At 41.7% G+C, this 14,436-nt stretch overlaps 1 protein-coding gene across 2 annotated transcripts in view; it reads right to left on the reverse strand.

The window, feature by feature from the left end:
- grk4 (G protein-coupled receptor kinase 4) overlaps nt 1–14,436 on the reverse strand; it is a 67,454-nt gene that overhangs the window by 34,907 nt on the left and 18,111 nt on the right. For both annotated transcript variants that reach the window (XM_024262142.2, XM_024262141.2), the window contains exon 2: nt 6,682–6,777. In XM_024262142.2, the coding sequence (XP_024117910.1) occupies nt 6,682–6,777 (96 nt within the window). The remainder of the gene's footprint in view (nt 1–6,681; nt 6,778–14,436) is intronic.

Raw genomic sequence — 14,436 nt, forward strand, 5'->3', positions numbered from 1 at the left:
ATAACATTGGGCCGTTAATAATGTATTATGATCTGGAGGACCGGTATAATTACCTGGGGGCCGGATCCGTTCCCTGGGCCGGATTTTGACACACGTGACCCAGATTCACTGGTATTTTAAACTGGAAGAAAAAGCCCCCCCAAATGGTGACTTCACTTTCTCAAAAGAGCAAAATGAGTAGTGAGTTTTGCTTCAGACAGCACAGACGGCGTTCTGAGTCAGCACTTTCCTGGTGCCCAGCTGGGCCCCAATTATTAGCACCGATGGCGTCCGTTTGACCCATACTTCCTCTTTTACCAAATGAGGACAACGACCCGGGACACTGTCCACCACTGGCTGACGGTCCGGGCACACGCAGGACAAACATGCAAACAATAATCCCTCCCACACACACACAGACACACACACTTGTGGCTAGACTGGAGGAAGGATGCTGGATCTGAACGGTTCTAATAGTGACAGATACAGGACAATCCCCAGCAGTAAATCCAGTCCTCACCCAGCTGCACCACTCCTCTCACAGCGTCCCTCCCTCTCTCCTGGCTCTGCTCTTCTCGTTCAAACTTAGAGCACAAAACACACGCGTGTGAACGAAGGAGCAAAGAAAAGACTTCAGCCCTTCACGCTCCCTCTGCCCAGGTTCAAGTTTAAGCAACAACACTTGAATGTGTTTGGAGACCTGAGAACCCAGCTGGATTCATCAGGATGTTTGCTTAAATTCAAACTATAAAATTCATTTCAAAGTATTTCACAGAGTGAAAATAAAAGTGAACACGAGCTCAAGCAGCATTTCAACCAAACTATTGTGTCTTGGTGGTTTTTTGGATAAGCTTCAGTGAACAGAGGTTGCTTACATTCAGTTTTGTATTTTACTGCAACCCTTTGGGTTGAACTTCACCAAACTCTGAACGCAGCCAAGAAATAGCTGCACATATGTTGGGATGGTGTAATGAGGAAACCGCAGCTGTGAAGCTGCAGGCCAGAGCTCCACCGTCTGACTCACAGCTCTCACAGACTTTCCTGAACCATAAATCTGAGACGCTCTGGAGATGATATGAACCAAATGCTGCTAAGAATCTGATGAATGCAGAGCGGAAAGAAGATCAGCTTCACCTTTTCAAAGATGGCGTGAAAACTCTGAGGTGGACATGAGCTCATGGGAAGAGAGACGCTTCCTTTTTGCTGAAGATCGTCAGTCTTTCACTGGTGTTTTTAAACCAGAGACTTTACATGAAATACTCCGTCTCACGTTTTTGCATGTTTGTAAAACACTGCCTTCTAAAACCTGATTAGCTCTAGCTGTTTTGGAAAAAGTGTGTTGACTTTAGCACTTTCTAAAGACAAACATAACACTGTAACAATTCACTAGGATCACTAGCGAATTACTAAAGAATGAACACACCAACGAGTTAAACACCAAAGAATTTCTTAATAGGGAGAAATATTTTTAAAGGTGAAAACATCAACTCAAAATTTCAGCTAAAACCATACATTCAATTGATGTTCATTGAAAAGTTAACACAAGATCAAACATGTCAGTCCTGAAAATACCCCCCCCCCCCACACACACACGTTAAACATCAGTGTAATATGACACAGTCACAACACGGTGTAAAAGTACAGTATTGCTTATTTTATTGTTAATAAAAGCCAAAATACCAACAAATGCATCACAGTCTACTGCTGACTTACATATGAAGGTTAACCAGGGCCTTGCCTTGAGTGCTGATCCTAACCCTTGACTGTATAAGAGAACTGGACTGAGTGACCCCTCCCCCCTCCCCTAAGAAGCCAAAATCCTATAGATTTTTGAAGAGAAATACACAGTTGTTACTTTGTCATTCTATTGGTTAGAATAAACATTCTTGATCTGATATTTTACTTTACTGCAGGTGAATCAAGTTCTAAACTGACCAATCAGATGCCTCTGTGAAAGTAGGTGGAGCCTACTGGATCTGGTCGTCAGAAAGGTCCTTAGCAATTGTTGCTAGTGTCGTTAGCTCCTGTCGTTTCATAGGACACACAGAAGATATTACTGTGTAGTACATGAACAAATGTTCATTAAACTCCCTCAGTAGACTTACACAATGAACCAAAGACATAGACAGTAGGGCTGGGTATCGGTTAGAACTTCCAGAAACAGTTCGATTCACAAGAGCCTGAATCAATTCAATTCCAATTTTTTTTTATTTTTTCAATTCTTCAATTCAATTTAAATTTAAGTTTACAAATTTATCCACGTTTGTTTAGAATTGCATGAATAATCTATATGTTTTGAATATATTGATATTAATCTGATCCAGTTCACATACTGTAAATGTATCAGTGAAATAATGAGATTGTTAATATCATCCAGTGTTACATGGATTCTCTAAAGGAGAAGTTCTAACTAAAATGTTCAGATCATTAACATTGGAAACATTGTTCTGCTTCTCCTGGAGGACGTTTCAGTTTGGACACTAGGTGGAGATCGCGATACATTGCGCCCAATGTGGCAATTCATATGTGATATTGGGCTATATAAATAAAATTTAATTGAATTATAGCATTTCACCATATTCAAGAAGACGACAGTATAAGGAAAAAATAAGGTTTTAGAAGTTTTAGTTTAAAAATTATTCCCTTAAAAGAGTTTGAAAAATTAATGCCTGTGAGTAAATAAAGATGTTCAGCAATGCATTTTTTTTACGCTGCATAGCTGGTTTTTGTGCCACAATGAAAAAGAAGCTGCAACCAAACAACCTTCTCTGCTGCCTTTTCTGTATTAGCTTGTTTTCCAGCAGTTTGAGTCCATTTTTTTAAAACTATCTTGCAATTTTTTTGTTTCCATTTTAACCATAATCAGTGAACAGACCAACAAATGTACCGAGAACGCATGAATGACATCAGAATCCATGTTTCTATGTCCAGCTCCAGTCTGGGGATGTGAGACAGTTTGCTTCCAATCTGGATTCACTTTGTAAAATCAGAACACATCTTAATATTCTTAGTTTACATCATTCATAAATGATATCACTGAACAATATAGAACACATGTGTCAGAGTCAAGGCCTGAGGGCAGATATCCGGCCCTCCAGATCATTTTATTTTATTGTTATTAATGGCCCGATGTTATCTTGTGCTTATTTATAACCTGTATAATTTTGACAAAATAGAGAGTAAAATATTGAAAGTTATTTAAGGTTTAAGTTGATTTATTCTGAAATAATATTCCTGCCTTTTTATTATTCATCTTTATGTTAAAAAGTTACAGTTTTAGAGTTTTAAAAATGTAGTTTTAGTGTTCAATAAATGTTTATTCAGTTCGGCCTGCGACCTAAGGTGTGTTTTGGTATTTTGGCCTCATGTGTGATTGAGTTTGACACTCCTGATATAGAATCAAGGTATATTTTTTATTTTTTACTCGGAGGAAATGTAAACTTTAGGCCTTAGTCACATGCACCTGCACAGGTGCTGCAGGTTTTTGGGTTGTCTGATAGAGCATTTTCTTACTTAGCGGTCTATGATCTTAACCTTTCGTACAGGTTTGCTCCCTTTTACACCTGCAAACAGCCTGTATCCACTAGGCTGGGAATCACTAGGTACCTCAGGATACGATGCGATACACAATACACGGCTCACAATATCGATGGTATCACGGTACTGTGATAAATGGTAAAAATCATCTCTAATAATAACTTACAATATATAAAAGAACACATATTTTTGAGGAAAATATTTCCAGATTTATTATTTAGCTTGAATCATAATATACAACTTTTGTCTTATTTTGCGCAGCAAATTATAGAAACTTTAGTACAACATTGCTGAAATCAGTAATTCTATGTCTTTAACAAGCATTGACACCAACTGAACTGGAATTAGCTGTAAAACTCCTTGTTAAAAATAGTAAACATGAACAACACTGCCAATATTTAATGCAGAATTGTTGTAAACAGAACAAAAATGTACTAATTCAAGTAGCTGCCATACACATTGGTGCAATGTGTGTCCCTATCTACGTCTGAAGGAATGCCTCACCAAAGTATCATGAATACATTGTTTTACCGCCTCTTCAAACGAGAATAAACGATCAATACTTGGTGAGAACCATCAAGAATTGATCACAGGACTAAATATAAAGACACTGATATATTGAAATATGGATATTTTGGTACACCTCTAGTATCCACCCGTAGGGGCAGTTATGTTTACCTACATTTAGCAGGAGTTTGTCAGGTTACAGAAGTCTACTCCAAAAAGATGTTTTTGAAAGATCTCTACCAGCATTCATCCAATGAAACACTTCCTCCTGCACAAGATAAATGTCTCCTGGGTCCTACATAGGAACAACTGTAATTACATAAGTGGGAGGTGTGTGAGGTGAAAACCGTCTGCACCAGTGAGGCAAGCTGCTACTCTAGTGCCATGAAAAGTCCTGTTTAGGCAGAGATGATTTCGACCATGTGCAGGCAGCTGAATGTGGGGGAGCGTGCTGCAGCTTCATCCACAGCAACAGGCCTGCGCTGGTAACATCCGCTACAGGTGTCGTCCGGACAGAAAGAGAGAGGAGGAGCGGGGTTTCAGAGGCTGGCAGACAGAGCGGCTGCAGCCCCATAATGTAATCTGGGCTTTATAAGACTGCTGCTCACTTGTCAAGGCTAAGGTCAAATGCCTGACATTATCAAGACACAACAAAGACACCGCTATCAGCTGCTGTACTGTACCCCTCTAAGGGTGTGTGCGTGCACATGCATGTGACTGCACGTCTGTGTTTAAACACACGCCGAGGATTATTTTGATGTCGTACTCTATGTGATAGGGAAATTACGCAATAGCACCCATGCAATGCTGACGTATGTCAACCTGAAGAGTTGGGTCCAAGAACAAGCTCCAGCCTGAAGCCTCTTCACCCAAACAAACAAACTCACAGCACCTCAATGAACAGCAAGGCTAAAATGAAACACAATCCACTGGTAGAAGTGACTCCAGAGCTACTTTTAGCCACTTGGATGAAAGTAATGTTTCTGCTGTTTATTCAGCTTTTTTTGTTTCTTTTTCCTGTTGCTGAGTCTGCTTCAGCTGCAGGATAACGGATGGAGATTAAACAAAAATCCTATGTTCTCTAATCTGTTGGTTACTTGTATAGGTTATAACCGAGAGACAGTTTGGATTGTTTGGTTTTATTGTAAAGATATTCCATTACTTTTTGTGGCACCCAGAGATGTGCTAATCCACATTGGATTCAATTCTATTATTTAATTAAAGAATATATTTTTAATGAATGTCCTACGGATGAACGTTGTTGTATTTATCCGGGCAGTGAGAATATTGTCTGACTGTAAACTGGTCCGTGTTTACATCAGGGAACACACGAAACAGATGTGTACAACTTTTTATTGACCTTTCTGTTGCTGTTTTTTAAGTCCAGAAGGGTGGTCTCCAGTTCCGACTAGCTCTTGTTAAAAATCCCCAGATGTTCCACGGATTCACCAGCCCAAACTAAACGTTACACGGAGAAGATTAGAGGAAGTGACCGCGGGGGAGTGGTGACTGGCTTGTTTACCTTTGGTGCAGGCGAAGGAAATGGAGAGGTCCAAAAATGTAACGAAATGAGAGCTAATGACCATAACCAATTAGATGCAAACATTTACCTACCATACGGCGACTAACTCTCTAACTTTTACTCGGCAAAGAGGAGAAACTGCTCTCTGCTTATGAGTGTCAATTTCAGACCCTTCAAAATAAAAGTCTATCGCGATAGATTCATTCCTCTGTTGAGAAAAAGGTCTACCACCATATATATCTTGATTGTTTTATTGCCCAGCCCTATATTATATCAAAATGAACTTAGTGACACACAAATGTGTTTCTCTGGGATCTTTTAATAAAGCTCAGAGCATCTTTAAGGACTATTACTAAGAGATCCAGTCTGAGTTATCAACCTCTATGAATCAGTTCAGGTGGGACCCGGTCAGTCCTGCACAAACACACACACAGCCTCCTGTCCTTCCTTATGAGCCGACTCATTAGATCTGTGAGGGCTGAGCTGCTTCGACGTGATGACAATGAATGGCATCTAAGTGCTGAGTAAGAGAGATGACCGAAGGCCACCCTCCAAAGAGCTCTGCTCGGGCTGTTAAAAGCCACTTTCTCCCAGATTTTGGTTTTTCCACTATCCCCCCATAATTCCTCTCCTCTGTCCCACTGTGGAGAGGATGAAAGACAGAAGACAGAAAGAGATAGTGGATGCACGGAGACGGACAGGAGTATGTGAGAATGTGTGGGAGGCTGGCACTGCAATCTCTGGCAGATAGCTGTGACGCACCAGTTCTCTCACACGCACGCACGCACACACACACACGGGCACTGCGGCGCTCAGTGAGCCATGAGGACCTGAGGAGCCCAGAGAGCGAGGTGACACAGGACGAGTCCCACCAGCGCTTTGAAGTCCAACCTGGATGTCGATGACAGGAAGGAAGCATCTTTCAACCCATTCTGCTTTTATGATGCGATTTTAAGACTTTGATATCAACAACTGTACGGACCATTTCCCTGTCTCAGTCACACACACCCCGTTTCCTGTCCCCTGCCTGTAACTGCGGGTGGAGACGGGCAGAAACAGGAAGGAAGTCCAATCTGAACTTCCTCTTGCAGCTGGGCCCACCCCAACGACACCACATCACACCCCGAGTTTCTTACCGATAGTGCGGCGCAGCTCCTCACACTGGCTGATGTGCGGGAGTTTCAGCATCTCCTTCCACTTCTTACTGCGGCCGTTCCTCTTCCCTCCTCCCCCTGGGAACACAAGGACAAACCTGTGTCAGTCTTTTGGTGGCACCGACCCTCTGAAGAGCAGGGGAGCGTGCAGTGTGTGCCTTTAAGCCTGTTGACCTTGTTGTGACCAGAGACAGGGACAGCTGGTTGGTCTCTGCGCCGCCTCTGTGCATTGTGAGCGTGTGCAGAAGAATGCTGACAGACATCAAGGCGTGCACAGCGAGCGGCCCCGTCAGGAACCACGCCAACAGAACGCTAACCTGAGGAGCTCTGTGACGGCCTGCACTGCACACAGACAGAGCAACCTTCACACCACCAGACTGCTCCCACTCCTCACATGGGATCTGGGTGGGGCTCTAACGACCTTCTCAGAGGAGGACGACCCTCAGCCCAACCACTGCAGCTACATTGTCCTTCCTTTGATTATTTGATTGAGTTCATAGTAAAACATGAACTGCAAACAACATCACAAACAAGAAACGTTCTCTTCAAGTACAAATCTCAAAAGGTTCATTCATTCATTCATTCATCTTCTTGGCCGCTTCTTCCTTTTCGGGGTCACGGGGTTCTGATGGGCGAAGGCGGGGTTCACCCTGGACAGGTCGCCAGCCTGTCGCAGATTCCAAAAGGTTTTGAAACTCTTTAATAGTACAACTAGTGAGAATCTACAGAACTTTATGAGGATTGGTGGTACAAAACCATTTCTCTTTGATTCTTTGATGATGACACCAAACAAACACATGCCTTTTGACTTCAGCAAGTCATATTACTAGTCATTTTCTGGTACCCTTTGCTTAAAGTATTGCTTCATTTTATTGTAGTTTTTTTTTCATTGTATTTTCTTGTACTCTGATAAATCTTCTGCATCAGTCAGACACTGAAGCACCTCTGTGTACCAAGAATCTCCCCTTCTATTACAACTAGAGGAGGTAAAGATATGCATTAGCTTTATGTAAGGAAGATGGGTTATACTTTGGATGAGCTGCTGCAAAACACTGAGTATAATGCTGACAAAGATAGTTTATACCTTTGTTAAGCTTGTTAACAGTTTATTAATTTGGCCTTTGTAGACAATGACCTCACTTTAGATGTTAATGAATCTTATTTGGCTGATTATGCTGATAAATGTCTTACAAACACCCTATAAACACATTAATAATGTTTGCTAATGTGTAAATAAAGCTTGCTAATAAAGCTTATTTTAAAGTGTTACTGGAAGATGTGATTCACACGTATTTATCTGGGACTGTGCACAAAAGCGGATGGAAATTCATGTATTTTAACTCTAAGCCCGCCCTAATAACTGGATCTGCTGATCGTGATGTGGGTCTTAAATTGTTTGACCAATCACAAAATGAAACTGTAATACCTGTAGGGAGCAGCACACAGATGGTTTTAGACCATTATTTTTAGACTCAAACAAGTTTATTTTAACCCTTGTCCTCTCTTTAGGGGTCCAGATGACCCCACCCTTATAATGATATGAGAATCCTCCCATGACAAAGGTGGAAAGGATTGTCTGTCACGGACACCAGTGAAGATAAAAAATGTCTGCTGGGCTCCAGATGACCCCACTGTTCATGTAAACACACCTAGAATAGCACAAGGGTTACATTATCAAAAATGTGTAGGGGACCAACAGTCAGCACTTTTAAAGGAGAATTGAAAATTCTACTTTTGGAGGTTTTAAATGCATTTTACTGTTCATTCTTCACTATAAAGAACCTCAAAGTGATAATTTGATCCGTTCATGCATTTAAGAGTAATCTTCTAAAAACCTGCACTGTCTGCAGCGAGTGGGTCGCATCATGCTAACATAAGCGCGATGTGAACCGCCCCCTCCAGGAAGAGTATGCTCTGATAGCTCCGCCCCCAGTCCAACACCAACACTCAATTTCTCCACTGAGCTGGTGCTGATCAGCGAAAGAACTTTCATTTTAGATGCAGAATACTGTATATCTTCCAGTCGTGTCCTGTCTTCAATAAATTCCAGCTCAAACAGGAGTTTGTTACTTTAGAGGCGAGGTTCCTTTAAGACTGTGAACATTATGGGGATCCCTGTCTGAAAAACTAAAACTTTCTCATTTCTCAGAGTCTTACATTCAAATTCTGATTAGAGGGTAGATCCTGGTATAAAACAAAGTCATGTCAGTCATAAAAATAAACAGAACAAGTACTAACAGCAGACATGTTCAGGTTAAAGGTCAACCCTTTAACCTGGAAATTATCCAAACGGCTGCCTTTTAAAACCTGTAAGTCCTTTTTTTTGTAAATACATTCAACATACAAGACGACGTGAGGTTTGCAGTGTTGCTTGGGGCTTTGGAGCTCCGTTTAGTGGAGGCTGGACTGAGAAACTGACAGTTTAACAAAACAATATGTAAAGAATTGGAGGGTTGACCTTTATTTGTCCTGGCAAGTAAATGTCAGCAGCAGAACAGCTGTTAAAAAAGAAAAACACTCAGTATCGCTCATGTTGTTCAACCTGAGATCGTTAATCGTCATTCAAGCCAGAAAGCAGACATGGAAACTTCCGTCTTTGCACATAAATTAAGGTGAGAGTTTCGACTATTAACTGTATAAGAGAACTGGACTGGGTGCCTCCTCCCCTCTGGCGTTCCATACAGGAAGTACTTTCTGGTTCCAAGAATCAAAAAACCCAGACTTCTATGGGGAAATAACCAGCTGTTACTCGCTCAGAATAACCTTCCTTGATCTAATACATTTTTTAACATCTTCTTGATGATTCTAATTTTTTTTCTTATTATTTTTGTAGTTCAATTTATTTAAGTAATAAACTGACGAATCAGATGTCTAAAAAAAAAAAGCAGGTGGAGCCTGACCCCCAGGTCCAACAACCAAAGCGTCTCCTGAGTTCGCTTTCAAGTGGTAGGGGTGTGGCCTTCTAACAAGCTCATTCTTGATTGGTGAGAGTGGTTGCCATGGAAAAATCAGTTCAGGATGTCACGATTTGGATGTTTGAATGTCTTCATTCCAGCTTTAGAAGGGCTGCACAAACCAACACCTTTAAAGAGTAATTCAGCTGCTGAACCCTCACTTTAACCAACAAAACTCTGGTTTTAACCCGAGTTACAGCATGAAAGTGAAATTCTCCCCTCTGTTTTTTGAGAAGATGAGGGATGCATTTCTCAGTTCCACATTAAATGACCTGCCAGGATGACACACTCCTTAAGGAGCTTGCACTCCAACATGTGAACACCAAACGCCTCACATGCAGCAGATGAACAGTTGGGAGAAAGCTACCAAAGCTGCACCCTTCAAAACGTTCATAGAGGACAAAACCCCAGCAGTGTTTCAGCTTGCTCTGCTGCCTCGTGTTGGAGAAGCTCTGCTAGAGCGGGCTTCAGTTAAAGATGATCTTCCCGATACTGCAGCACCCAAATGAAAAAGTGCATAGACTTTTTCAGGGACATATCTACAAGCAGTTGTCTCGTGAAACTGATGTCACATGTTGGTCAGCTCAAATGCTGCTCTTTAACACTTGACAGCAGAAAGAAAAATCCAGTCTGACTCAAACGTAACGCAGAAATGTGGCTAAAGTGAAAAGAATGCGTTTAAAGACGCCAGCAGCTCAGATTGAGTCTGTGAGAAGCTACAAAGCTTCGTCCACTCCAAGCACACAGAGAAAAAAAACATGTTTCATTCAAGTTTGAAGGTCTTTATAAACTCTGTAAATATGTTCATGCTTAACCAAGATAATTTATTGGTGCCTAAAGCTGAACATGATAGCAACCAACAACCAATGCAAAGAACGGGAACTTTCCAGACAAAATAGACTGATTTAGTGCTTTGTTATTAAAGCAGAATCAAAAATGGGTTCGTTCATTTGTTTGTATGTTCTTTTACAGCAGAGTTCTCACACCCAAGTTAGCACTGAAGGCAGAGTCTGGCTGAGGACATGGACGACATGGGTCATAGTCAACTAAAAACATGCTAAAGCAGTAGAGTCTTACAGCGGGCGTTTTCGGGTCTAGCGGGTTGATCCCGGGCCGGCCTGCTGGAGAACAAACATGCTTGTTTTTCTTCTTCCCTCCGCAGAGACCGGAGCCTCACAGCTGAAGCCAGGCTCGGAGCCCCACGCCTGACGACAGCAGACGGGGAAATCCTCTGCCCCGGAGTTCAGGGGGGACCAGCTGTCCCGCCAGTGACATGTGACAGCCCCAACACAAACACACAGAGGCCAATCGGTGCAGTCACACACCTGCAGAACAATGCATTCACACGCATGAGAACATTTTTATGCTCTCTTCCACAAACTGCAGATTCTTTTAAAACAATCCTAAATGTTCAGTTTGTTTAGAACTAGAGACTCTCATTTCATTAGGAGCTTCTGGTTAAAATAAAAACATCAGATTAGAGGTAGAAACGAACTAACTGACAACCAGCAATCTGGTAACGACAAGCTCAATCTCTGGAGCTGAAAACTCATGTTTCCAGGACTGTTTCCAACGTTTCAGCTGAAATCTTCTGCCGGAGACTCGATGACACCTGAACAGAAAACTAGAGCCATGGAGTGCTTCTCTCCCAGAGCTAACATACTTCTTTTCAACCACCTGCAATTTGACGATCCTCCGTTGACGGGACGGTGCTTTAGAAAAACCAAACCCCTCAGAAAGCTGCTGGGGATTCACGGTGAACACGCCACTGCACTGCCACCAAACATACGTGTCGACCACGGAGCTGTAAAGGAAAATGACTGTCTGAGGCTGTTTTAACGGGCTTTGAAATAGCCCAGCCGTCATGCCAATGGTATGCTGATGGACCTGTTATGAACATGCAAATGTCAGCCTGTAGGAACCCACACGACCCACTCGGGTTTCAAAAACACTGACAGGGAAGCAGCACAACAGGTTTACACCTTTCTTTGAACTGAAGCCCTGATGAAGCAACCAGCTGGAGCCTGGCATCTTCACCCTCCAGCTGACACAGAAAACCAGCAGAAGACAAGCTGGAGAAAACGAGCACAGACAAGAGAGTGATGAAGACTATAATAGTGAGCTGTGGCTAGAGAGAGCTCAAAGATGCCAGTCAGTGCAGGCTGGTCCACCCCACCCTGTTTAATGCTACGCTGACGTCAAAGCCATGTGTGCAGGCCCTTACTGCAGACGGGACAGAGCACGTGTTTATTTAACTTTGCTTCTCCCCCAGAGACCGGGCCCTGCATAAGCAGAGACTTCAGAGCTCACTCAGGGCTGAGATCATCACGCCAGGCCGCGGGACGCCGAGATGCGTGCCAGGACGCCGGTGTCAAACATGTCACACACCACTCTGGTTCGAGCAATGCCAACCACTAGCTCCCCGCAGCCCTCCTCCACTTCCACAGGCTTCCTGTCACCATCCACAGTCCGCTCCAGCTGAGAAGATCCCACTTAAAAGGAGTCACAACAAAAGAAGTTTCATCTGAGTTTTTCTGAATTTACCAAACTGTTTAACCATTTTACAACAGGAAAGAAAAGGAAACATCCACATGTTTCTGCGGTTTGATCATTGACTGTATATGAGAACTGGACAGAGTGATTACCCCCAACATTCCAAACAGAAAGTGGCTACAAGAAACCAAAATCCCATAATTTTCTACAGAGAAAAACAGCTATTACTCAGTCAGTCATTCTATTGGTCAGAATATCCATTCTTCCTCTGATATAGAGCTGCCACAAACGATCATTTTAATAGTCGACTAGTCACCAATTAATTTCTCCAATTAGTCGACTAATTGGGTCATGCATAAACAGGATGTAAAGCACACATCTTAACCATCATTAGCTTTAACACACAAACTCTGGGAAACAAACTATTCCGTGTGTGATAGATGGAGTTTCTGGTCCTGAGAATATCCTGGAACATTGGCGACAACACTACAGTAGAACTTTTAATTGTGGCCAGACTGATGAGGTGTATAAGATAAATGATGTTGGCCCCTGTGATGCAATCCCAGTGCATGAGGTCTTTCAGGCTACCGGCAAATTGTCAGATAACAAGGCCACTGGTCTTGATGATGTTTCTGAACACATAAAGTTTGCAAGTCCAAAGGTGTTTCCATTACCTTCCATGTGCTTCACATCTTTTTTAACTCATGGTTTTTTTACCAGACTCTATGTTAGATGTTTTGACAGTTCCAGTCTTGAAAAACAAAGCCGGTAAAATTAGCTGCTCTGATAACTACAGACCAATTGCCTTGGCCAGTGTAATGTCAAAACTCCTTGAGTTTATCTTGTTGGACAAGATCACCAAATATATTGAATCAACAGATAATCCATTTGGATTTAAAGAAAAGCTTGGTGCTCACATGTGCGTGTACGTCCTTAAAGAGATGATCTCTAAATACAGGAATCAAAATTCCTCCGTTTTTTTTTTTTTGTGCTTCCTGGATGCCTCTAAAGCTTCCGATAGAGTAAATCACTGGAAATTATTCAGGAAAATGGAAAAGAGAGGTGTGCCTAAATTTTTTGTGCGCATTTTATCTTACTGGTATGCTCAACAAAGTATGCAGGTTAAATGGGGTAACCTGGTTTCTGAGCGGGCTGCACGGTGGCGCAGTGGTTAGCGCTCTCGCCTCACAGCGAGAAGGCCCCGGTTCGACTCCCGGCTGGGACCTTTCTGTGTGGAGTTTGCATGTTCTCCCCGTGCATGCGTGGGTTTTCACCGGGGACTCCGGCTTCCTCCCACCGTCCAAAAACATGCTTCATAGGTTAATTGGTGACTCTAAATTGCCCCTAAGTGTGAATGTGTGAGTGAATGGGTGTGTGATTGAGGCCCTTTTACTGCTGAACCAGAAGACTGAAAAATAAAAAACAAAAAAACTTTAAAATGACAAAAAAATATATATTTTATCTAAATCTTTGTGTTTTTTAATCAGTTTTGTTCATTCTGATCTCCTGTTCTAAATAAAGGTATAAATGATGATTAAATGCAAATAATTTCAATTTTCATCCATCCATTAAATAGACATACACATAGCAATAAACATTATAATAAAAAGTAAGAATCGTGGTTCAACTCGTGAATCGTTGCTTTGATCTTGATTCGTGAATCGAGTCGGATCGCCACCTAAGTGATGATCCACAGCCCTAGTGAATGCTGTAAGCTGAATTTGGTGGCCGAAGATGCTAGTGACGAAAGCTGAACGTGCTGAAATTGATAGCTAAAAATGCTGAAGTTGATAGCAGAAAACGCTGAAGCTGATAGCCAGCTAAAATATTAGCTAAATGACAAATTAGCCTAAAAAAAAGACTAAGTCAAAACAGCTAGCATGTAGCTGAAATATTAGCTAAATTATAAAATAGCTTAAAAAACAAAAAACGCCTAAATTAGCCAAAATAGCTAACATACAGCTGAAATATTAGCTAGACTCAAATTAGCCTAAAAAAACATTAATAAATGCCATAATAGTCCAAAAAGCTAACATAATGTCATTAAAACTTTTAACTTTATTACACTCCAAATATCCAAATAATATAAAGTAATTATTAATCGACTATTAAATTAGTCGTAGACTATTTTAATAGTCGATTAGTCGTTGATTAGTCGACTAATCATGGCAACCCTACTCTGATACCCTTTATTTGAACATGTTTTTCTTTATTGTGAGTTGGACTGAGTGAGTAAAAATGAAAACATTAAAAGGCAAAAAGCGGTAAAGCTACAAAAGAAAGAGATGCA

This window comes from Oryzias melastigma, linkage group LG1 (genome assembly GCF_002922805.2).
Source record: "Oryzias melastigma strain HK-1 linkage group LG1, ASM292280v2, whole genome shotgun sequence".
NCBI lineage: Eukaryota > Metazoa > Chordata > Actinopteri > Beloniformes > Adrianichthyidae > Oryzias > Oryzias melastigma.